Source organism: Balaenoptera musculus, chromosome 3 (genome assembly GCF_009873245.2).
Source record: "Balaenoptera musculus isolate JJ_BM4_2016_0621 chromosome 3, mBalMus1.pri.v3, whole genome shotgun sequence".
In the NCBI taxonomy this organism is placed as follows: Eukaryota; Metazoa; Chordata; class Mammalia; order Artiodactyla; family Balaenopteridae; genus Balaenoptera; species Balaenoptera musculus.
This window is the reverse complement of record NC_045787.1, coordinates 112,566,254-112,592,767: the sequence shown is the minus strand read 5'-3', so window position 1 is coordinate 112,592,767 and position 26,514 is coordinate 112,566,254. Positions and strand designations below refer to the sequence as shown.

The 26,514-nt window shown below is 45.2% G+C and overlaps 1 protein-coding gene across 2 annotated transcripts in view; it reads left to right on the top strand.

Moving 5' to 3' along the window:
• The window catches only part of TRPC7 (transient receptor potential cation channel subfamily C member 7), a 135,542-nt gene that overhangs the window by 89,803 nt on the left and 19,225 nt on the right, over positions 1-26,514 (top strand). For both annotated transcript variants that reach the window (XM_036847238.1, XM_036847239.1), the window contains 2 exons: positions 7,948-8,181; positions 13,450-13,714. In XM_036847238.1, the coding sequence (XP_036703133.1) occupies positions 7,948-8,181; positions 13,450-13,714 (499 nt within the window). The remainder of the gene's footprint in view (positions 1-7,947; positions 8,182-13,449; positions 13,715-26,514) is intronic.

Genomic DNA, 26,514 nt, shown 5'->3' with positions numbered 1-26,514 from the left:
GAAAACTATAAGACACTGATGAAAGAAATTAAAGATGATACAAATAGATGGAGAGATATACCATGTTCTTGGATTGGAAGAATCAACATTGTGAAAATGACTCTACCACCCAAAGCAATCTACAGATTCAATGCAACCCCTATCAAACTACCAATGGCATTTTTCACAGAACTAGAACAAAAAATTTCACAATTTGTATGGAAACACGAAAGACCCCAAGTAGCCAAAGCAATCTTGAGAAAGAAAAATGGAGCTGGAGGAATCAGGCTCCCTGACTTCAGACTATACTACAAAGCCGCAGTAATCAAGACAGTATGGTACTGGCACAAAAACAGAAATATAGATCAATGGAACAGGATAGAAAGCCCAGAAATAAAACCATGCACATATGGTCACCTTATTTCTGATAAAGGATGCAAGACTATACAATGGAGAAAAGACAGCCTCTTCAATAAGTGGTGCTGGGAAAACTGGACAGCTACATGTAAAAGAATGAAATTAGAACACTCCTTAACACCATACACAAAAATAAACTCAAAATGGATTAAAGACCTAAATGTAAGGCCAGACACTATAAAACTCTTAGAGGAAAACATAGGCAGAACTCTCTATGACATAAATCACAGCAAGATCCTTTTTGACCCACCTCCTAGAGAAATGGAAATAAAAACAAAAATAAACAAATGGGACCTAATGAAACTTAAAAGCTTTTGCACAGCAAAGGAAACCATAAACAAGATGAAAAGACAACCCTCAGAATGGGAGAAAATATTTGCAAATGAAGCAACTGACAAAGGATTAATTTCCAAATTATACAAGCAGCTCATGCAGCTCAATATCAAAAAAACAAACAACCCAATCCAAAATGGGCAGAAGACCTAAATAGACATTTCTCCAAAGAAGATACACAGATTGCCAACAAACACATAAAAGGATGCTCAACATCACTAATCATTAGGGAAATGCAAATCAAAACTACAATGAGGTATCACCTCATCAAAAAATCTACAAATAATAAATGCTGGAGAGGGTGTGGAGAAAAGGGAACCCTCTTGCACTGTTGGTGGGAAAGTAAATTGATACAGCCACTATGGAGAAGAGTATAGAAGTTCCTTAAAAAACTAAAAATAGAACTACCATACGACCCAGCAATCCCACTACTGGGCATATACCCTGAGAAAACCATAATTCAAAAAGAGCATGTACCACAGGCTTCCCTGGTGGCACAGTGGTTAAGAATCCACCTGCCAATGCAGGGGACACGGGTTTGAGCCCTGGTCCGGGAAGATCCCACATGCCACGGAGCAACTAAGCCCATGCGCCACAACTACTGAGCCCACATGCCACAACTACTGCAGCCCGTGCACCTAGAGCCCGTGCTCCTCAACAAGAGAAGCCACAATAATGAGAAGCCCACGTACTGCAACGAAGAGAGGCCACCGTTCACCGCAACTAGAGAAAGCCCATGCACAGCAACGAAGACCCAACACAGCCAATAATAAATAAATAATTTTTTTTAATTCAAAAAAGAGAGTCATGTACCACAATGTTCACTGCAGTACTATTTACAATAGCCAGGACATGGAAGCAACCTAAGTGTCCATCAACAGATGAATGGATAAAGAAGATGTGGCACATATATACAATGGAATATTACTCAGCCATAAAAAGAAACAAAATTGAGTTATTTGGAGTGAGGTGGATGGACCTAGAGTCTGTCATACAGAGTGAAGTAAGTCAGAAAGAGAAAAACAAATACCGTATGCTAACACATATATATGAAATCTAAAAAAAATTGGTTCTGAAGAACCTAGGGGCAGGACAGGAATAAAGATGCAGTCATAGAGAATGGACCTGAGGACACAGGGACGGGGAAGGGTAAGCTGGGATGAAGTGAGAGAGTGGCACAGACATATATACACTACCAAATGTAAAACAGATAGCTAGTGGGAAGTAGCCGCATAGCACAGGGAGATCAGCTCCGTGCTTTGTGACCACCTAGAGGGGTGGGATAGGGAGGGTGGGAGGGAGACACAAGAGGGAGTGGATATGGGGATATATGTATAGCTGATTCAGTTTGTTATAAAGCAGAAACTAACACACCATTGTAAAGCAATTATACTCCAATAAAGATGTTAAAAAAATAAGAAAATTTTAAAAATAAAGAAATAAATTTTAAAAAAGAAGAAACTGAGAATGAAAAAAAGAAAAAAGAAAAAAGTCTCCTTCTCAAAGTGAAGACTTTTTTAACCAACCTGTTTAAAATTGCAAGTTTGTCCACCCTCACTGCCCTCCTATTCTCCCTTCTCTTTTTCTTTCTAACAATTAACATCTCTGACAATAAATACTACACGCTTCCCTTTGTTTCCAGCCTGTCTCAATTAATATTAATATTTCTCTAATCATAGAAATTGTAGTTGATTCTTTTCATCTTCTGTTAGCTCTTGCTCCATGTAGGTATCTGGTTTTCCCAAGGCCCTCTCTCAATGGCCACATAGTGTGACAATACTCTATTACTTCCCCAAACCCCTACTGGATATGTAGGTTGTTCCTCTTCTGCTGTACAATTCTGTGGAAGGGTCAAACCCAATCAGAAATATATTCTTCCTGAACTCCAGATGCTTTACTTGATTACTAGCAGAATTTTGAGAAACTTCTAGATTGTAAATGCAGGAGATTTAAAGCAGGGGCAGAGGAGGTGGAAGCCACAAGGAGCCTAAGACTACATGCAAAGGTAGAAGAAAAACCAGGACACAGTATCAAGGAAGCCAAGAGGCACTTCCCCAGTGGCACAGTGGTTAAGACTCCGTGCTCCCAATGCAGGGGGCCTGGGTTGGATCTCTGGTCAGGGAACTGGATCCCACATGCATGCTGCAACTAAGAGTTCGTGTGTCACAACCAAGGAGCCAATGAGCCACAACTAAGGAGCCTGCCTGCCACAACTAAGGAGTACACATGCCACAACTAAGGAGCAGACGAGCCACAACAAAGACCTGGTGCAAACAAATAAATTTTTTTAAATTAATTAATTAATTAATTTTTAAAAAACTTTAAAAACAAAAAAAAGTAAGCCAAGAGAAGAGCGTGACTGAGGAAGGAGGGGTGAATTTGCTAGCAGATGTGTGTGTTCTCTAGAGCTGTAATGACAACTTGCTTTGGGGAGGACCAAATGAACCAGAGATCACAGATCCTTCTGCCTGGAGAATCTCCAACATCAGTTCATACCACAGGAATATATCTTTCTCGCCTGTATCATGAGCAGCCACTCTGGGGTAGAGGAAAGAGCTTATAATACAGCTTGTGACTTGGAGAGTGTGTCTATACAGACGCTCACCAGAGGACTGGGACAACATTAGTGGTTCGCACAAAGCCATGGAGCTTGGAGGGCAGGAAGCCTCTTCACCATGCATGTCATTTCTCCATGTAGGAAGAGAATTATGTCATGAAGACTCTCTCAACCCAACTCTTACAGAGAACCTGGCAGTGTTTTCTTAAACAGATGCCCCAGTTGAAAGCTCAATTGATGGAGTGAGATGTAAATGCCTAGCACAGTAGGAAAATACACTTAAAGAGAAGGAGAGAAGGAAAGAGATTGGGACTGGTTATCAAGAAGCCCAGTCCTGACTGTGTCCCTTCTTCCTTGGTGGCTCTGCCTCTCTGAACTTCAGCTTTCACATGTGTAAAATGCGAGGATCAAGCTGCTCCCTCACGTCACCCACCAAGGATTACAAACTCTTTGAGGGCAGTGCTAAGTCTTAGCTCCAGAATCACACATCTAGGTTTGACCAAGAATAAAACTGCAAAATCAAATGGGCTGTGTTGCTCACCTAAATCATTCTTTTGATGGTTTCCTCATTTATCTAGGTAAGATTTCCAAGTAGACTACTCCAGCCAACCTGCCAAAATTTCTCCCAGCAAGTCAGACCACGTTGCTGCTCCACTTATCACCTTTAGGAGCTAACTAGCTTAGGGTGACACCCAGCCTCCTCCTCATGGCCTGAAGGAGGGCCTTTCAGGATCTACTGGGCCTTCACTAACCCTCCCTGCTGCCGACCTCCAGCCCCACCCACAACCCCCACCAACCCTAAGCCGTACTAAGCCTCTTGCAGTCCCCTAGAACAGCCTGTTCTCCCTCACATCCACAGCCGCTATCTGCAACACCTTTCAGCCCCTGCTCCTTCACCCAGCTAGCTCCTGGCTCCTCATGCCAGGTGTCACCTCCTTCATTCAGTCAACAGATATATGTTATGCCCGGCACTCTGCTGGGTCTCATGATTATAACACTGACTGCTCTTATCACTGTGTATCCACAAACAGTCCCCTGGACGCTTTTATTACAGCATCTGTCACCCTATAGCACTACTGTTTGTGGACACGTCTGTCTCCAGCACTAGACCGAGCTTGCTGGGGAAGGATAGCATCTTCTTGGTTGTGGTATCCCCAGAATGGTGCCTGGCACAAAGTCAGAGCTCAACACTGTCTGTTAAGTGGTAAATGAGTTCCTGACCAGTGAGAGTAAGACTGTGCCTAGTAGAGGGCATGGTGAGCGACAGCACAGTGGAAAGAAGGTCCTGAACTGCCTGTGTGACTTTGGATAATTTACTTGCCATCTTCATACACAAGTCTGTTCATCTGTACAGTGGAGATAATTATAGTCGGTACCTATCAAGCTGTAAGGAAGCTTTAGTGTTGGAAAAGTGTTAGCACGGGGCCTAGCACCTAGCAGGTACTCAACAATGGTTAGCTACTAAAATTAGAGATGGGGATGAGCTTTCTTAGAAAATGTTTGCATCTATTAATATCATCTCCTTGCCTGGAAAACAAATGAACCCTGAATGTGTGTGAGGCCCAGATTTGTTGCAAAGGACCTGCCACTGAGATGGTGTTTGGATGTTAGGGCCTGAGGATTGAGGGCTTCTAGGAATATTCTCCCACCTGTGAGTTAACAGGACACCTATCTCCTGACCCAATGGTCAGAAGTTGACCCAAAAGAACAGACAAGCCTCCCAAGATGTGGTTAGGGGGCGTTGGGACAGTGTAGAGAAGCCCTGTGTAGAGGAAGGGGCTATGACCATTTAAGGAATGCACACAGTTAAGTCTCACAGGACTTTGAAGGGGGATGCCTTCTGAATTGCATCTGAGGCAGGGATGGGGGTGAACCACCTTTTGAACTGTCAAGCCCCATCTCAGCAGCCTGCACGCCGTTACTTAGAACCCGCCTGAATAAAGCTACTCATTTCCCCCAAGGCTTCCCAGCATTTCCCAACCTGTTCCTCTGCTAGCCATCCTCATTAATTACCAGTGACCATGCTCTCTGCGCTCCAGGCATCCCTGAGTGAAGGGGAGTTTGCCTGAAGGAGGCTCCACTGCCCAACATCCTTACTCTCTAAGCCCCTGGGCTCTATATACTCATCTGATTGACATGCTAGAGGCAAAAGTCCAGGGGCCTCAGGTTGGATATAAAATGCTGAACTACCTTCAGCACCCTGGAAGCAGGGGACCTAATTTCACTCACTGAAGTACTTAATTTCACACATTTCTTTTTTAATTAAGCATTCCTGCTGCTCAAACCCTTGGGCCCATGCTACTTTTACTCATGGACTTGGAATAATTTAAATTAGTCTGGGTAAGTTAATATGTAAATCTAGGAAGACTGATGTGGGCATTGGACCATGGAGGAAGTGATTTGCAATGCCCAATGAGGAACCTCTGTATTGGTCAGAAAAGTCAGTTTACTGTAAATAATTTGCATTTCAGATTCATAGAGTTTTCCGTGCTGGAAATTACCCCAGAACCTCAAGAAAATCAAGGGACTTATCCAAGGTCACATACCCAGTAAGAGTGACCAAGGTAGAACTGAACCCAAGGCTTCCTGAATTAAAATAATTGATAGCCTGTAATTCTCCTAGTGCTCAGCAAAAAGCAGTTCCACTAAGACATTAGGAATTTTAATTGGGGGGCAGGGGCATAGAGGAAAGCAACAAACATTTTTTCCAGCCTGTAATGGTTTTTCCAATAACATATTTTAAATATCTATTTGAACAGGCACAGATGAAAGTACATTTCATTGTTAAGGAAATTTTACTTCACTGAATTACCACAAAAATTTTCAAAGTGTAAGCTTGGGAAGTATGGCTTTGTTAAGGAACAAAAGGGGGGAGCAAGGTGTGTGTGGTGGGGGGAGTCTTGTAAACAGACCTGCAATGTTTGGGGACACTTCCTGCTGTCCCCCTCCAATTTGATACAGACATGCAGATCTTAGAATCTGTTTCATCAAACAAAGCCACAACCTCTCTAAACAGCCGTGGAAGAGGCAGGAGGAACCTGGGAAGGCAGGCCATCATGTCTGACGCACGGGAGCCAGGGGAGTGCCAAGGGGCTGGCAGTGTTAACCTTTAGGGGATATGTGGTCAATGAGCTGGAATTGTTTCACTAACCAATCCGTTAGTGATTCTTTTACCATATTAACCTTCTAAGTATGCAGGTGAAGTGTAGCACGGTGTAACACAGAATGGGCTAGTTCTGCATCAAATCTTTCCTACGTCTGAGTAGCTGTAAACTCTCTGATGTTAATTAGAAAACAGTCAAGAGTCTTTTTTCTTCATTATCTGCTTTCAACTCAATTCTATTTCCTGGAGAAGCAAAGAGCATAGTGGTCAAGAGCATGGGACTCTAGGGGTAAACCTTCTGGACTCAAATTTCAGATCTCCTGCCTCCTCTCTGGCCACATTACAATTCACTATGTCTAAGGAAATATTAGCTGTAAAACTGGGATAATAAGAGAATGTACTTCATAGGGTTACTACAAAGATTTGAGGGAGTTAATATGTACACATACATGTACATAATGTGTATATATTATAAGAGATATAATATGTACACATAATAGGTGCTCAAAATGTTACCAAATAATTTTTAATAATCTAAAGTGATTTACTTTTAATAATCAGTGAAGATAAAGGTAGAGAATAGCAGTATTCAATAGAAATATAAGGCAAGCCACACCATAAGCCACACATTTAATTTAAAATTTTCTAATAGCCATATTATAAAAAGAAAGAGATGAAATTAGTCATAAGAGATTTTATTTAACTCAGTATATCTAAAATATCATTTCAGATTTTAAAACGTTGACATATTTTACATTTTTTGTAAAAAGTCTTTGAAATCTGGTGTGTATTCTACATATACGGCATCCCTCAATTTAACTGGCCACATTTCAGTTGCTCAGTATCCACATGTGACTAGTGGCTACGATATTGGATAGTACAGGTATATAAAGATACACACCCAGTTGTTAGTCTCAGCTACCTCAGGAGGCTGGCTTAGAGGTGGGATGGGGGAAGTAGCAACATCTCGTTGACTTCTACATCAACATGTAACAGTGAAGACATATGTCTTTAAAATCCAGTAAGTTATAAAAGAGTAAGGAAAAGAAAAACTAATAACCCAAAACTAATGTTCACTGAAACATTCGTAGAAATATAAAGGAAAGCATTCTAATCAGGGAGTTAGGAGAACTGGGTTCTAGGACGTAGGTGGGACCTTCAGAAAACCCTTTCCCAGTCCTGGACCTCAGTTTCGTTATACTTAGTTTAGAACTGGATGATTCCTTATAACCTCCCAGTTCTTAAAATATATAAATGTCAGCCATTACATTTCTCCTATATTGCCTCTAAGAATCTATCAGTGGATGAGAACTCTCTCCTCACACCTGGAGATGGTTTAGCTGCAAGCAGAGGGACAGGTGGCACGAATTCTTGCCGTCTGTGGATTTCCTGACTATAAATCTGCCTTTGAAGGCATGTTTTCGTTTGCTGCTTGCTCTCAACGTTCCCAGCTCCAAAGAACCTACATTTACATCTGTACCCTGGTTCCCTCCGTGCCCCCTATGGTCACACACGCCCGGAAATGAAAAATGAGCCTGACCTTCTCACTCTCCCGCAGGAATGATTTGGTCCGAATGCAAGGAAATCTGGGAGGAGGGGCCGCGGGAGTACGTGCTGCACCTCTGGAACCTGCTGGATTTCGGAATGCTGTCCATCTTCGTGGCCTCCTTCACCGCAAGATTCATGGCCTTCCTGAAGGCCAGCGAGGCCCAGGTGTACGTGGACCAGCATGTACAGGACGACACGCTGCACAACGTCTCACTCCCGCCAGAAGTGGCCTACTTCACCTACGGTGAGTCGGCGGGGTGTTAGGCTACGCCTACCGCTCCGCGCGCTTCCGGGGCGTGGCCAGGGGCCGTGAGCGTGGCTTGTTCCGCAGCTGTGGTTTGTAACACGGGTGGGGCCAACTTTGGTCCTTTCTACTGTCAAAGCAGACGCCGACCGCCCCGCCACCCTCCAAGAAAGTCCTAGTCCCTGCAATACAACCAGCTGAAAAGAACGTGTAATTAGTGACTACGAGAAATGAATTGTTTTGTGTTGGAAAGGATGGATTTGTTTTCTAAGGGTTCTTGGAGAGTTTCTGTGGGATCCTTTTATTTTTTTTTCTTTTAAAGAAATCTCATTTCTGATGTGGATCCAGGAGCTTTTCCTTACATATTGGATCGCTGTATTTTCTGCAAAAATAAGTCTTGCTTTCCCAGTTCAAAAGTTATTTTCTCATGGCAAGATAGGTTCTTAGAAGATGCCTTAATTCTTTCAAACCACAAGGCCATACAGTGTGAGATGCTAGATTGAATTTTTAGTAATAAGAGTTAAAGCATCCATTTATCAAGGACCCTCTAGGTGTCAGGAACTGTATAGACATTTTACACCATAAACTCCAATCATTGCAACAGCCCCACAGAAAGGATTTTGTTGTTGTTGTTGTTCCTATTTTATAGATGAAGAAACAGGTTTTCATGGCATGGCTTACAGTGTTCCCAGAAATACAGTACTGCCTCGGATAGCAAGGGATCCTGGTCCAACATGAAATGAAAACGATGCAGAATGGCATAGTGTTTATGTTCACAGGCTTTGGAGTTAGAGAGACCGGGATTCAAATCCTATTTCTGTAGCTTACTGTAAGGACTTGTTTACTTAATTTTTCTGACCCTCTATTTTCCCATATGTAAAACTGGGATAATACATGTCAGAAAGTTTGTTTCAAGGGTTAAATAAGGTAGTGCACATGAAGAATTTTGCACTGTGTTCTGAAATATTAAGTGCTCACTAATAGTAACAAGTTAGTATCACTAGTACCTCTGGGGTCATTTTCTGGCTCAATCACTGTGGCTTCTGTACTAAAAGAAAGATGGGTGGGGAGAAGAAACAATAGATATTTGTTGTTACTGGTAAATTAGCTGGACATTTCATAGGCACTCACTAGTGGCATGAAAGGTTTGAATGTCAAATGTCCCTGTTAGATGGAAGCCACGTGGTGTGTATGACCACAGAATCTTCATGATCAGGTACAGCAATGATCTCCAGAAGGCTGGCCACTTAACACAAAACTTGAGTTGCTGCCCATATTCAATGTAGATTGTGTTACGCAGATTATGTTACATGCAAATGTGGTAGGGAACCCCACACACACTAAGAAATGGAGAGTCTTGTAGTATTACAAATCATCCACTCTTCGTTTGTTGGTTTAGCAAATCCAGACATTTTAAAAGCGTGGGTTTGCATATTTTCCCCTTCTATGCTGCTCAGGGTTCATTAAGGAAAGATGAGAGAATCTTGATACTGCATTGAATACTTTCCTTAGGGCTGTGATTCAAGCCACAGTATTGCTCACTTGTGACTTCTATTCCTTTTCTGGATTGTATTAAAGTCTCACCCATTAAAGTCTCACCCAACCCAAAGCTTTGCACTTTATTGCCCCTGCATTGTGGTCCACCCTGGACCCTTGAAATCTTTTGCATCTCAAAGTGTTGGCGTGTGCCCCAGTTATGGAGGCAGAGCGCCCTCTAGTGGTCAGCCAGGCAATGGTCCCTTCCAACCTCTACAGCATCAAGTAGGCAGGTGTTTTTCAGGTTACAATAGGGCAATTTTTCTCCTAGAAACAGCTCCAAGGGGAAGAAAATCCCTTTGTCTGAATCATCAACGCGCTGTTTGCTTTTACACCCATCAAAATTCTTACAAACCAGTCAAAGTAGAGTACTTTTCACTAAAAGTCCTGACCGGGTCACCAGGGTCTGACAACAGCTAAATCTATCTTAATAGATTATAGGCTTTTATTATTACGACTGAAGTTTAAGATGATAAATTATAGGGGAGAGAAAAAAAGGAATTCCTTTTGGCGTCTGTTTGAAGAATCTGAGTCCTATTTCATGTTATCCAAATGTGTTATTTATCCATGGAGGGCAACAGATATATTGGAAAAATACATTTGTTCCCCTTACTTGTCTTTCTGAGTTTTATGACCTTGATGAGAACATGAAGTCTATAACTTTATGTATTTCCGCATATAATTTAGAATGCACTACATGAAAGCCTGTGTCAAATGGAGGCCTGGCTCCCCTTACTAGAGATCTCTTACTGCTCTTTATGATTATAATTGTTTAACAGAGTCTAGCTTTGAAAATAAAGAACAAAATTCTTCTCTTCCATCTCCCTTGGGGTGCCAAGAATTACTATGTAATATCCTTGCTATCTGCATTTACCTGGCTCTGAAAAGGACCCCATACCCCAAATCCAGTCTTTAGAATGGCAGTAATAATACCTCCTCTATAGGGCTGTTGTGAAAATTACAGCTAATATAAGTGTAAGGGCTAATTTAAGTTTCTCTATGTTTCTCAGTTTAAGTTGCACTTAGTATTTCTCAACAGGGGCACAATTGACTTGTTCAGCAGGGCAGTCCTCATGGAACAGGTCTGTCTGGAGCATTGCAGGATATTAGCATCCCAGTAAGACTCCTACCCAGTCATTGTGACAACCACAGATGCCCCCCCGCCCCCACACACACACACTCTGCCCCAGGAGGAAGGTTCTACCCTCACTTGAAAATCACTGTATGTCTTGGCACATAGAAGGCAGCTTATTAAAGAAAGCTGCTGCTCCTTGCACCGTTAGAACTACAATAGAAACACTTCACAGGTTTGCTCTGCTGAAGGAATATACCCAGGGCAGCTCAGACCCTCACCAGTGACCACAAGCAGAATCTCCCCAGCACGAGACAGGTCCCAGGACTCTTGCCACCTGGAACAGGGATGTCATAGCAAACCTGGATGACTGGTCACCAGTTTTGGGGCCTTAGCTCAGTCAGGGAGCAACTCGCAGACACACACTGCCTGAGGAACAAAACCCAAGAGCATTTTCTCAGGCAAGAACCTTCAGATTCCTGGCCCCCGTGTGAGCTCATTTGTTCTGATCTATGGCTAAACTTGTGGTTAGGACTTCATTCAGCCATTTAACAAACATTTATCAGCACCTGCTGTGTGCCAGACCCTTGTCCCCAGGAACCCCTGAGTGGCCTGCAATTTGTTTTCCAGCTAAGCACTTTACATAAATGATTTCATTTCATCCTTACCACATTGATGATATTATCCCCAATTTGCAGATGGGGAAAATGAGGCTTAAAAATTTAATTGGACAGCCTCTTCAATAAGTGGTGCTGGGAAAACTGGACAGCTACATGTAAAAGAATGAAATTAGAACATTCTCTAACACCATACACAAAAATAAACTCAAAATGGATTAAAGACCAAAATGTAAGGCCAGACACTATAAAACTCTTAGAGGAAAACATAGGCAGAACACTCTTTGACATAAATTGCCGTAATCTTTTTTGATCCACCTCCTAGAGTAATGAAAATAAAAACAAAAATAAACAAATTGGACCTAATTAAACTTAAAACCTTCTGCACAGCAAAGGAAACCATCAACAAAACCAAAAGACAACCCACAGAATGGGAGAAAATATTTGCAAATGATGTAACCAACAAGGGATTAATCTCCAAAATATATAATACAAACAGCTCATGCAGCTCAATATCAAAAAAACAAACAACCCAATCAAAAAATGGGCAGAAGATCTAAATAGACAGTTCTCCAAAAAAGACACACAGATGGCCAAAAAGCACATGAAAAGATGCTCAACATCACTAATTATAAGAGAAATGCAAATCAAAACTACAATGAGGTATCACCTCACACAGGTCAGAATGGCCATCATCAAAAAGTCTACAAATAATAAATGCTGGAGAGAGTATGGAGAAAAGGGAACCCTCCTGTTGGTGGGAATGTAAACTGGTACAGCCACTATGGAGAACAGTAAGGAGTTTCCTTAAAAAACTTAAAATAGAACTACTATATGATCCAGCAATCCCAATCCCAAATATATCCAGAGAAAACCATAATTTGAAACGATATATGCACCCAAATGTTCATTGCAGCACTATTTACAATAGCCAAGACATGGAAGCAACCTAAAAGTCCATCGACAGAGGAATGGATAAAGAAGTTGTGGTATATATACACAATGGAATATTACTCAGCAATAAAAAAGAATGAAATAATGCCATTTGCAGCAACATGGATGGACCTAGAGATTATCATACTAAGTGAAGTAAGTCAGACAGAGAAAGACAAATATCATATAACACTTATATGTGGAATCTAATTTTAAAAAAAGATACAAATGAACTTATGTACAAAACAGAAGCAGACTTATAGATATCAAAAACAAACTTATGGTTACCAAAGGGGAAATGTGGAGGGGAGGGATAAATCAGGAGATGGGATGAACATACACATACTACTATTTATAAGATAGATGACTGACGGGGACCCACAGTATAGCACAGGGAACTCTACCCTGTGATAACCTATATGAGAAAAGAACCTAAAACAGAATGAATATCTGTATATGTATAACTACATGAATCACTTGGCTATATACCTGAAACTAACACAACATTGTAAATCAACTATACTCCAATAAAATTAAAATATTAAAATTTTTTTAAATGACAAGATTTTAAAAGCAAAAAAAAAAAATGTTAATCGACTTGCCGAGAGTCATATTTTACATACAGCCCCTGCATAGAAAGGCCACTTTCGACCTCAGGTCTGTCTGACTCTAAGTCTGTGCTCCTCCCCACCACCTCCTTGTGAATGGGACAGCCCCTGCTTGTGGAGCTCAAACACTGGGAAGGAAGATAGGATAGCAAGCAGCATGGTGAGTGCATGACAGGAGGGTACACGGGATACCGTGGGAGCAGAAAGGGGTACAGGGAAGCTGCCCCAGCCTGTGGGGGGCACAGAAGGCTTCCTGAAAGAGATGACACCTGAGCAGAGTCTTGAAGGGTGACTGGGATTGAAGTGAGGGGAGAGTGTTCCAGGCAGATGGGCCAGCATGTTCCAAGAGGGAGGGTGGCACCTTCGATGTATTAGGATTAATTTAAAGACAAGGGCAGGAATGGCAAGTGATGAGGTTAGAGGCCTCTAAAGATGCCTAACTGGTTTCTCTTCCAGAGCAGATCCTGTTGCCCAGTGAGTAACCCAGATTGTTTTCTTTCAGCCAGGGACAAGTGGTGGCCTTCAGACCCTCAGATCATATCGGAAGGGCTGTATGCGATAGCTGTCGTGCTGAGCTTCTCTCGGATCGCGTACATCCTGCCGGCCAACGAGAGTTTTGGGCCCCTGCAGATCTCCCTGGGGAGAACTGTGAAAGATATCTTCAAGTTCATGGTCATTTTCATCATGGTATTTGTGGCCTTCATGATTGGGATGTTCAATCTGTACTCCTACTACCGAGGTGCAAAGTACAACCCAGCGTTCACAACGTGAGTACCCCTTTGCTCTCTCCTGAGGGGCTCTCCGGGCTTCCCAGGGATCCTTGGCAGCCTCTTGCAAGTGTCTCCTCACAGAGACTCAGGTTTCCTTGGCATTTCTAAAGCTTAAAGGCAACTTTATTCAAGGGTGGTTTCGAGTTCAGGTTCTGGAGTTGGAAAAGCAGAAGAGCTGGGTTTAATCCTCACTTTGCCACTTACATGCTGTGTGGCCATGAGCATGTTCCTTAACTTCTCTGAGTCTTAGTTTCCTCATCTTTAAAATGAGGCAACTAATAATACCCGCTTAATAGGGACAGTGTGAGGATTCAATGAGCTGATTTAGCTGCCACACAGTAAATTAAATAAATGGAAGGAATTATTACTATTATGATTGGCTTAGCCTATGTTACCTAGAAAACAAAGCCCTGGGCAGGTCTTGCATGCCAATATTTCACTGGAGAGAGGGAGTTGTAATCCAAATGAAATAAGATCAAAGGAAAAAAGAAAATGGCATGTGGGGGGAGGGAAAGCACATACAGGTTGCTGACCTGGCCACCGTCTACCAAGACATACAACTTGGTCATCACAGACTTCTACAGTGAGACATATAGTACTACATCTCAGAATAGCCCATCAGGATAGAATTAGATAATTTATCAGCCAGACCTTTTCCATCTGCTGTCTTTCATTAATCAAATTCACTCCACAGGACATTAGTGTACCTACACTTCTAGGTCCGCCCCCGGAGAAGTCATATCTGCACAGCATGGGAGGTAGGTCTGCCTGTGGGCACAGGTCAGCAGCTCTCCGTGCCTGGCTGGGCAAACCAGTGCTGTGCATGGGCACCGAGCAAGTCCTGCAGCACCACGTGCCTCAGAAGCAGCAGGGAAGGCCCAGGTGAGGGAGGCAAGAGGCATGCGGTGTGGCCGAGAGGCAAGGCGCTGTCAGGCCGACTGACTCGGGGGCCCAGAAGGAGCTGCTGCAGGCAGCGCAAGCAATGCCAAGGCCTCCCCCACGGGGTGGTGTCGGAGCTCACTGAGCCTATGTCCACAAAGACCCGGAGCTCCTCCCCTCTGGGGGACGCCAGGAGGTCTCCTGGAGGGCCATCAGTAGCGCTGAGCAGTGGTCTAGTAGAAGAATCTGGCAAATCTGAGTTTACACTGGCATAGGCATTTCGTAGCTAATGACCTTAAGCCAAGTCACTTGATTGATCTGAGCCTCACCAGGCAAGATGGAAATAAGACTTCCCACCCTTGCTCATAAATACCTTCACAAATAAACGAAGCGATTCTATAAAGAAGCGTTTCCAGTCCAGGTCCTGCCCCAGGCTCACCTGGTCCCAGAACTGCTCCCTGCCTTCACCATGCTCCCGCCCAGAGTCTTGAGGGAAGGACGGTCAGGTGTCCAGCCACAAGCATGGCAGCTGGAACCAACAGGGCTAAGCACTTGCGGACACTGGTCCCCAAGAACCCTTGAGCGGCCTGGAATTTATTTTCCAGCCAGTGACCGTGGCGGAGCCACACCGTGCAGACTCCTTGAGCAGGTCCCACCTTGCAAGGGGCCTCCACTTGACCCTTCTTCCAGAGAAATCACCCTTCAAGGGACGGTCCATGACTCGAAGAACCCAGACCAAGTGCGATGGACCCTGCACCCCTCAGCTCAGAACCGTGGACAGCACTGCCCCGCCCGAGGAGAACTGCCCAGAAGGGTGGGCCTCTGGTGCTGCTGAAGCACAAAAGCTGTTACTCTCGGAGGCAAAGAAGTAGTTTGTGTTCACAGAGAACAGGTGCCTGGCCCAGTGCTGAGAAATGCACCCGAGGGGTGCCTAGCTCTGTGTCTCGGCACACCACACACCCCCGGCTCAGGCAGACTAGGTTTCAGTCTGAGCTCTCCTCTTACTGGCTGTGTGACCTTGGGCAAGTGCTTAACGCCCCTGGGCATTCATGTCCCCAGCTCTGAAGTGAGAATACCAAGATGGCCAGCTTCACAGGATTGTTGTAAGGATCCAAAAAGAAGAAATCAGATTGAATATAGTGCTTGGCATATAATGAGCCTTCAATGAATAACAGTGATCATAATGGAGACGATGAGTAATAAGGAGGAGGGGGCAGGATGAGCTGTAAGAAAGGACACCTGGGGACCGACTGGCTCTATGGGCCCTTTCTGGACAGGGGCCTAGCCTACCAACTGTCCACCACATCAGGCCAAGTGCATTAGTGGATCAGTTGGACCACTCTATAGCACTCCAACACTCAGTGATTAACTGTTGAAGGAATGAAATAAGCTTGAATCACCCAAAAGCAAATTTGCTCTGGATCTGCTAGAGGCAAAGCTAACTGTACACAGTGTGGGATGCATTGTTTATTGATGTCAAGTCAAGATGTCAGTCAATACAAAGAGACTCTCACCCTCTGTGGTCAGGCCCTGATGTCCCTCCTGTGTTTCCAGTCTAGCACGATGTCTTGTACATAGCATTGCTCACTAAATGCTTCATAAGCAAGAATGAGGGAATCAACAGGAGAAAGGAAGCCAGATTCGAGGCAGTAGGATAAGCAGTTGACTGGGGATCTGACCATGAGGACCTCTGTCCCATTTCTCCTGCCCTGGGTGTTCTGTGCAATCCCCCTTCGCTCCCCCTACAAGGAGGTTGTACTGTCAGCCCACAGTCCCTCCGAAAGTTGGCAGCACGACACGTGAAAAATGAAAAAGGGCATGACTTAAGAGCAGGGCTGTCCAGGCCACAGTTCTCAGCTGGACACAGCACAGCCAATCTATAAAGGGAGTCTCTGGGATCAGGAAAAGTCATGGGGAAAGGTAACAGCAAGAGGAAGGGCCAAAGCAATTGGCTTGTCCCATTGCTGGGAACTGAATGGAGCTTTCTAGACGTGAGAAACCCAACCAAAGAGGATTCAGGCTCTCCAGGATGGGCAAGGGAGAGAAAAAGGCATGGCCGAAGCAAGCACAGTAAAGAAAGGACAGGATATTTATTGCCTTGGCAACTCCTAAAATGGGCTGTGAAGCTGTGAATAGGATTTGATTGAACAGGAAAACAGTCAACAGAGCGGTGAAGTGGAGAGGAAAGAATGGATTTTTGTAAATGTCATCTCTTACCTTTTGACTGCTCTCTGGAGCGTATAGCACCCCCCCCCAGAGATCTTCTTTGATAAGCAAAAAGCCACATGAGGATAAAGGATTCTCATGCTTCAGGGGGACTCAGAGCTATTCTGAGTGCCAGCAATGCTGATGATAAAGTCCAATGACTCCCTTGGTGAATGCTTCATAACAGCCCACACCCAGGCCACCCTGCCCAGCTCAGGATCATCCCTTTGGCCCACCCCCAGGGTGCCCTCTGTCTGTGTGTGGAATTTATAGCTTTAGGGTAAGATGGTCCTCTCAACTGCTTCTATAGAGTCAGAAGACTCAACGCTACAGAAAGGAAATTTGGGCTGGAGCACACTGCGGGTACCCTTCCCCTATCTTTGCCCCCCTCAACGCCACCCCAGCCATGTTCAAGGACAGCTTGGGTCCCTAAGGGAGTCCACTTTGAAAGTCAGCTGTTAGGAACCAACAGACAGCTGTCTCACGGGAGCCCTGTTCACCGAGGGGTGTGGGCCCAGGCCAGCTCACAAAAGCCAGTCCCACCCGAATCCCCCTCAGTTATAGTCCTGTCCCAAATGGGAGGGGGAGAGACGTCCTGGGACAAAAGGAAAGAGAAGAAGAAGGTTTCTCCACCAGCAACAGACCCACAACCCTCAGCCAAGCCCTGCCCTAACCTCCAGTGTGTTCCAGTTCCAGAAGCACCGTACCTCCCTCCCCACCCCCAAATTCCCATCCCGTCCACCTGGCAGACCTCAGTGAGGGGAGGTAGAGGAAAACAGACAGATTGAACTAATTCTGCCCAAGGTATGAATAAACACACAGTATGAACAGTCTTCACTGAGACCAGTGTTTCTCAGACCACACCGGAATCATCCGGGGAGATGGCTCAACCCGAGTCTTCCCGGACCCCACCCCTTAGAGAGCCTAGTTACGGCCTTTCCAGGTAGGCCTAGAAGTCAGCACAAACAATCCACTGGGGGATTCTGATATAGGTGGTCTTGGGACCACACAGTGAGAAATGCTGATCTGATTCTACCTCATCATTACTCAGATGGGGAGACAGACCACGCTCAGCTCTGCGCATTGAAAAACAAAAAGAGCTTGTTAACCTAAGTGAGTGTGTTACTGATAGGATTTCAAGCTCTGTGCATTCAGAATACGTAGCCAGATTCCAGCGGAGAGCATGGTCTGCAGTCAAATCCTAGGAGCAGTTAGGAGGCAACTTCCCAGCCTCCTCTCCCTTCAGAACCAAAGGTCTGGTTATGTTTCACAGCTGCTTCAGTGTCGGGGGCTGGCGTGAAGGGAGGAGCAGGAGAAGGGGCACGTGTGCGCACGGGTTATTGGGTGGTGAGCTGGGCCTGCCTGCACATGGCAGATGGGCACCAGCTGGCAGCTCATTGTCTCTAAGTCACTTCCATTAGAAACTGCAAATGACCAGAGGTGAGGAGGAGAAGGTGTGCAGACCAGTTTTATGCTCCCAGAGTATACAATCGAAGTGTCCTGAGACGGGCGTAAGGAAGTGGAGGTGAAATCGCCTGAAAATGCATTTTCTTTCAAAAAGTCTTAAAGTTCTCAATTCCAACTGTTAGAAATTTTGTTCTTATTGGGAACATACCTTTGATTTTTATCATGGAAGTCAGTAGACAAATAGGATTTGCTTTTTGCAGTTTTGTTTTGCGGCCACCTTTGCCGGAATGCACATGTTCCATAGGCAAAGGCTTTCTGCTTAGAGATCGTATGGAAACCTTGAGGTCCAGCACTCTAGTTTCAGTGTTGGAAAAACAGAGACAAAAATCCTTGGCTCACTAATGAAATACAGCTGGGTGAGAATGTGTAGGAAAAGGGTGGTCTTCCCTATACTCGGACTGGTGACCATAACAGGACAGGTACACAAAGAATGGGAGGGGTTGGGGGCAATGAGGGGACCCAGAGCAGGGAAGTGAAGGGCTCTCTAACATAACCCAGGATAGGCTCCTGGTCTTCTCTTTGGGTGAACTTGGCCTCCCCCACTTAATTTTGACTGGAGATTAAATGTAGGCCCTGGGCTTCCCTGGTGGCTCAGTGGTTAAGAATCTGCCTGCCAATGCAGGGTACACGGGTTCAAGCCCTGGTCCAGGAAGATCCCACATGCCGCGGAGCAACTAAGCCCGAGCGCCATAACTACTGAGCCTGCGCTATAGAGCCTGCAAACCACAACTACTGAGCCCGCATGCTACAACTACTGAAGCCCGTGCACCTAGAGCCCATGCTCCGCAACAAGAGAAGCCACCGCAATGAGAAGCCTGTGCACCGCAACGCTCGTCACAACTAGAGAAAGCCGGTGTGCAGCAACGAAGACCCTACCCAGCCAAAAATAAATTCAAAAAAAAAAAAAAAAATGTAGGCCCTGACCCTCAAAAGGTGATCCCAGCCAATCTTTTCTACAGGCTGCTGTGGAGTCAGCTTCATAGCATAGCCGGGTTGAGACATTGCTAATCAAAAAATACCTCTCTTAAGGTTATTCTGTTCCCCAGGAATCATTTTAATGGAAGGAACTTCAGCAGTGCTAGGCAAAATTAGAAGCTTCTATTTTCCATGACAGTCATGGGAAATTTCCATACCCTACAGAGAGACTCATATGCACACCAGGGGCAGAAGGCACTGACTCAGCTCCACCCCCCTCAGTGGGGCTGCAGGAAAGCCAGTTCCTCCTTCCAGTGAACCTGGAGATTGGCACTGGGGCTGAGGCAGAGGCTCCTTGAGACTCTGCCCACACATACACCACCCCAGGACCACCACACCACCCTGCTGTTGAACAACTCATGACAGACACATGATCTGCCCTCTCGTTTAATCCACACAACAACGGAATGACATTGATACTACTACCAAGAACCTGAAGCTCCGTGTGATATTGGACTTGCCCAAGACCACATAGCCAAAAGAGGATGTGAACCCAGATCTGCATGGCTCCAAGCCCGTCCTCCACCTTTTTACCTGAAATCCCCCCACTCCCATACCAGGGCCTATGCTCTAAGGGAGAAGCTGAGTGCCTTTAGAAGTTGTGTCGGGCTTCCCTGGTGGCGCAGTGGTTGAGAATCTGCCTGCCAATGCAGGGGACACGGGTTCGAGCCCTGGTCTGGGAAGATCCCACATGCCGCGGAGCAACTAGGCCCGTGAGCCACAATTACTGAGCCTGCGCGTCTGGAGCCCGTGCTCCGCAACAAGAGAGGCCGCGATAGTGAGAGGCCCGCGCACCGCGATGAAGAGTGGCCCCCGCTTGCCGCAACTAGAGAAAGCCCTCGCACAGAAACGAAGACCCAACGCAGCCAAAAATAAATAAATAAATAAATACATGTCAATTCATTAAAAAAAAAAAAAAAGTTGGGTCACTTTCCTGTGACACTAAATTCTAAAGAATAGCATACTAAATTCAGATTTTGATTATCATTGAGAACCTGATGATTCTATATCTCAACTCTCAATAATCAGCCTGTGATTGTCCCCTGGGTAAAGCAGGTTTCTTTTCCAAAGTGTGCTCATTCATTTGACAAACATTATGAAGCAGCTACTCCATGCCAAGTTCTGTTTGGCCCTGGGGTCAGAGAGATTAATAAGACAATCTTCCCATCCCTGAGGAACGCGTAGACAAGTAGGGAATTCCAAAAAAAGGGGGGGAGGGGGGTGCATCAGTTATTTTACACCATGTGATCATCATCAAAGGGTACTTGGGTGGCACGGTGAGGAGGAAGCACTGAACTCTGCCTGGCAGGGTCAGGGAAGGCTTCATGGAGGGGGTGACCCTAAACGGAGGGTCTTGGAGGAGGATGAGGAGGGCATTCCAGCCTGTTTAAGGTAAAGGAGCAGGGCATTTTTAAGTGAAGGAGAAAGCAGCTGCCTCATTGCCCAGATATGGATTTGTTCAGATGTTTCAATGCCTCATAATACGTGAAAATTTTCTTAACAACAACAAAAGCCGCTTCCAGTGGCAGGGTCTGGGGAAGGGACAACAAACACCATGTCTGGCCACAATGGTGGCAGGAAGAAGCCCCTAAAGCAGCCCAAGAAACAGACCAAGAAGATGGATGAGATAAGGTATTCATGCAGAAACAGAAAGAGGAGCGGAAGAAACTCTAGGAGCTAAAAGCAAAGGCTGAGGGGAAAGCCCCATGGCCAAGGTGCAGGTAAGAAATCTGCCCAGAAGTCAGCTCTTCCTTGTGCCTGAGGCCATGGTGATCCTTATTCCTTTCCTGTTTAAACATCTGGATTGCCTGCCATAACATCTGTTGCCACCTGTAGCTGGAATGAAGTGTTGTCTTACAGCTTATGGTACATTTAAGAATAAACTTTGGTAAAAAGAAGAAAAAAAAAATAGGCAAGCAGGTGAAAGTTTAGGGAAATGGCAGAAAATTCAATCAGATAATCCAGCAGGAGCCAAATTGTGAAGGTCTTTTAAGTAAGTCCCAATAGGGTGCTAGAGTCTCCGATGAGGCCTTTTTAAAAAGAGGAAGCATGGTCGGATCTGCCCTCAGCAAGAGCGCTGCGGCAATGGTGCGAAGGATGGGTTGGAAGGGATGGGAGAGGATGGGAGGGGATGCCCGAGCTTGGTGCTGGGGGTTTTATGATGAGTAGAAGCAGTCGGGATTCCTCCCCTCAAGGAACTTGCAGACTGGTTGGGAAGACAGATACTAATCAAATAGTCACAGGAATGAGGGCTCGCTTACAACTGAGCAAATGTTGTGAAGGAAATGCAGCTCCAGAGGGAGCTGATAGATCCATGAAGAGGCTGTGGACAGGGGATGGAGAAGGAGGCTGAGGCGGTTAGAGTGGATGAACCACGGTGACTGCCTGCACGTGGCGGGGGGTGCGGAGGGGGGGAGAAGGAGGATGTTCTCCAGGTTTTGACATAGGTAAGGCCCTAAAAGGATGTGGGGAGGGTATCAAGGAGAGCATGATGGGGAAGAGGGCAAGGTCCCAGTGATCCAGGAAAGATATAGGGGCCTTGGCCTTCCTCAGGACCCATACCCAGCAGAGCTGAAGTCAAACACTCAGATCTACCTCCCAGGAGCATGGGTGAAGTGGTCCATATCCTAAAGGACTGCAGGAGCAGTGGGGCCTTAAAGAGGGCCCATCCTCAGCACCAAGGGACAAGCAGAGACTTGCTGAAGGGGTGCATGGGGCCCTTAAGCTAAAAATGCCATGTTGTGTTTTACAAACAGAAGAGCCTGAGACTTCCCTGGCCCAAGGAAGGGAGAAAAGGGAGATGGTCAGGTGAGCCATACAGGCCCAGAAACATCCAGAAGGGAGTGATGAGCCAGAGGGGCCTTCTGACAGCAAAGGGCCACAGCCCCAACAAGGATCCACCTGCAGAGGAGGTCCCACTAGGGCAGCCAAGGCTGGATTATACTGTCTGCCCTCATAAAACTCACTATAACCAATGGCCAGTTAAGAGAAATCAGCACAGCATCATGGGACCGTGGCCTCTGCCGTGTGCTTTGTGCTGAGCATGCTGAATGTGTTTGCAGGTGCGAATGTGGAATGGAGTCAGCCTCCTGGGCTTTAATGAGGAGAGATTTTCCCAGGATCCTGGGTCCGTGTTGAAATATGGGCATCCCTGATACAGAAGCATTATCATCATACTTCATCATATTTGAAAGTTATAATCTCACCTTTCATCTTATGAATTCAAGTTAGGCATAAGGGTTTGGGGGGAATGAGAGAACTCTTTATACCCATTTTCATGTGGAGAAACTAGCACAGAGAGGTCTAAGACTTGATGGAGGAGATGGCAGTGGTCAATGCTGGGGCCCAGGTCAGGCTCATAGAGGCTGGGCATCTGGAAATGACCTTTATGTGTCAAAAAGATAGTTTGGGTCTAATGTAAATTCTTATCTTCACATAATTCTCCAATAAGTGATAAAAATATAGATCTTTCCCTGAGCTACTTTAGAATGATTATACCTATTATAGCAGACATTCTACTATCATATAATGTTTATTTATACCCTCTCCTCATGTTTATTCATGACATGAATTTTAAAAGCCTGGTACCTTTGCACTTCTGGAACAGGCTGAAAGCCCACAAAGTTTTGAGGAAAAAGACCTGATGGTACATAGAAAATGTGCTCTTTGGGATGAGGCCTTCACAGCATATTTGCAGGCACTCCCCTCTATCTTATCCTTAAGGGACTCAAGTCCTCTGTCTTATTCTCAGACTGACTGTAGCATCTTAAACGGGGAAATTCTGACCTTTTATTCACTAAAATTCAACTCTAGGATGGGAATAAGGTTTAAACTGTCATTCTTCAAAGTGACAGTGACAGGAAACTGGACTGTCCAGGGTTCGCTCTAGAATATTAACAGAAAAACAGCTGTTAAGTGGGTCTGAGGCAAGCTAAGACCACATCACCCCGTGCCTCAGTTTCCTAGCTTCAACCATTCATTGACAAAAGATGTTTCCTGAGCCCCCACTGTGAGCCACACATTGTTCTGGGCACTGATGGCAGAGTCATGAGCAAGTCATGACCTTGTGGAGGTCACAATGCTCTGTGAATGGGAAAAGAGGGAAAAGAGGCAAAATAATAATAATAATGATGATGATGATGATGATGATAAACAAATAGACAAATAAGAACATCTTAGGTTAAGTGCTGACAGCTAGGAAGGAAATAAAAGTGTCATGCAAAAGAATAATTAGAAAAGGACCTCCTTCAGACATGGTCGGAGAAGGTTGACCTGACCATGTGACAATTAAGTTTAAAGTCTAACGGATGAGAAGAATGAGGTGGGACCATGTGGAGAGAAGGGGGAAGGGCACTCCAGGCAGAGGGGCAGGGGCACAGCACCCTGAGTGAGGGGCGAGCCAGAGTGAGGTCAGGGGAGCCTTGGCTGGGTGACTAGGTTTGACTGTTAGCCTATGGAAAGCTGCTAAAGGAGAGAGGCAGGATCTGATTCATATTTTTAAAGGATTATTATGATAATTGATGGTAGGGTATGAGAGTCTTTCAGGCACTGTGCCAGGCAGTGTTTTATGCACCTCACAAACATTCTGTTAACTTATTTAATCCTCACGACAAGCCTGTGAAGTAGACATTATTGTTTTCCCATTCTGCAGCTAGAAAAAAAGAGGCACAGCGAGGCAAAGTTATTTAGCAAAAGGCTCACAGTTAAACCCAGAACCTGTACTCTGCTTTACAACAGCCTCACCTCAAAACTGGGATCAGGAACAGGGAGCCAAAATATGCAACGGGGACTCATTCATTCAAAGGACAATGAATTTATTTAGCACCTTCAGTGTGCCAGGTTCTGCACTAGGTTTGGGGTTTCAAGGGGGAAGAAAACATAGCTCTGCCCTCAAGGAGCAACCGGGCTATCAGGGGGAGAGTTGGACCCTCAGTGTGAATAAATCCGGGCTTTGTGCATCCCAGTTCCTTGGCCCTGTTCTGGGGCCAGACTCTTCTACTTCTGGACCATCTAAATCACACCTCATTTAGGGCCCAGGATAAACCAAGAGGTGATTCAGAGGACCATGGCAGGGGTGAGGTCCAGACTTCCTCAGGCATTGGACGCTCTTGCCCTGATTGCCCTCAAGGCTGGTCCAACTGCTCTCAGTCTCCAGGTCTGGGTATTAGAGAAGCAGAGCCCTGGTGCGGGGGTCTTTCTAGATTCCAAGCACCTTCTAGCAGTCCCCACTGGGATGGCAAGTGAGCATTGTTTCCGCTTCAGCAGAACTCTAGCTCAAGGCTAGCTATTGTCTTTGAACTTGAGAAAACAGCCTTTCAGGAGCTGAGCCTCCTGCTTAATTTGAGGCTGCTACTTGCAGATTTGGGTAGGTAACCCTGAACTGAACTGTTCGGGGTGGCGGGCAGAGTTCCATGACACTGAGGGGAGGGCCTCATGGCATCCTGAAGCAGCAGCAATTTCCATAACAATTGCCCCAAACCCTCGCCTTGTTAATCCGTTTGTTCTCTGAGGCCCATACACAACTGCCTCTTCAGACAACCTGTTATTAAAGTCCTGTTATCCAGGCGAGACAGACCTGGTAGAGAACGGATTACCTCGTTCCTGCCTTCTGCATGATAAGTCTGCCCCAACCTTCCCACACACACACACCCCCGCCAGGTAAGAAGAGGGTGAATCACGGTCTATTCAACATCACTCTCAGGCACTTTTTCCCCTTTGACTTCATTAGGAGCAGTTCTTATGCTAGGGTGGCCTATTGATGAAACCTCAGCCCCTTCCACTGCAAGGCAGAAGTCAAACAATCAAAGACAGCACAGGCTGGAGAAATCAGAAAGGGGATTTGCATGAAATCAAGGGTTGGTGATGATCCTTGCAGATAGGAAGGAAAACGGGCCTTGTTCAGAAAAGTCAGTATGCAGCTGAATTGTTAACTCCATTCAGCCCTCTGTGGAGGCACCTGAAGGTTGATGGGGTTGTATGAGTTCCTGGGTAGGGCAAGGCGACCGGAGCATCCTTGCCCACAGCCTTGTAGCACTGGCTCACACCAGTGCGCTTGCTTTAGATTGGGACCTCCACAGAGACAAACAAGTCCTGTGCCCCCTCCATCCTGCTCTGTATGGTGCCTGGCACATAGTTGGAATTCAGTGAATGTCTGGCAAATAAACACATGAATAAAAATAATAGGTACCATTTATTGGACTCTTACTATACACTTTAAATGGGTTGCTCCATTTAATCTTCACAGCAACTTAATAATAAGGTACCATTATCGCTTTCATAGATAAGCAAACTGAGGCTCAAGCAGATTTTGTAACATGCCCAAGCTCACACAGCCGGTACATGATGGGGCTGGGATTTGAACCAGGCATGCACCTTTGCTTTCTTACTCCTCCGGCTATCTCTGTGAAGATTCCTGTGACTGACACAATTGGAGGAATCTGTGGCAAACTTGGTAGAGAGCCAGAGTGGGTGGGAGGAGGATATGGAACCAGCAGCCACCATGCCTATCAGTAAAGAACCTCAAATTTAGCCTAGAGACCAGCTATCTGACAGTGGGGACTTTTCGTGAGACAAGTGGCTTCACGGTGAATATCATCTACGTCAACTGCAAGATACTTTCTTCTTGAAAGACAGTCCCAGACCTCTGCAGTGACTGGTCTTCTGCACCATGCCCTGTATCCCATAGCTCCTGAAAATTATGGGTGATGACTGGTACATGACTCAGAGAGCATCATTACCTCACAAGACATTGGGGCTCGCTCCAGTGCCCAAGCTCTTGGGATGAGGAATGTACTACTCACTCCTCTCCAAGGCCAGCCTTCTCTCTAAGCATATATTATTATAGGTTTCCAAGGTCAATGTAACACAATGCAGTGAGGACACGTTTCACTTATTTCCCACTACATATTAAACCAGAAGACACCACTAACCTGACCTATCAAGTTACTTGTGGAGCTCTTGTCACCACAAAAAGCATCAAGTTTTCCTGAAAGATTTTGTCCTCCTTTTATTTTTCAACAAGGATGTCTGTCATTTCATATTGATTTATAAGAGCTCTTTATCTAAGAAAGACATCATCCATTGTCATATGTGTTGCAAATACAAATCCTTTCCTCAGTCTTTTGCCTTATATTTTTACTTAATATGTTTTCAATATCTACAAGTAAAGTTTTATGTGAGAATATCTTTCAAACTTTCCCTCTGTAGTTTTGAAACCTCTCCCAGGCCAAGATTATATAACTACTAATATTTTATTCTGGCTTTGACTATGT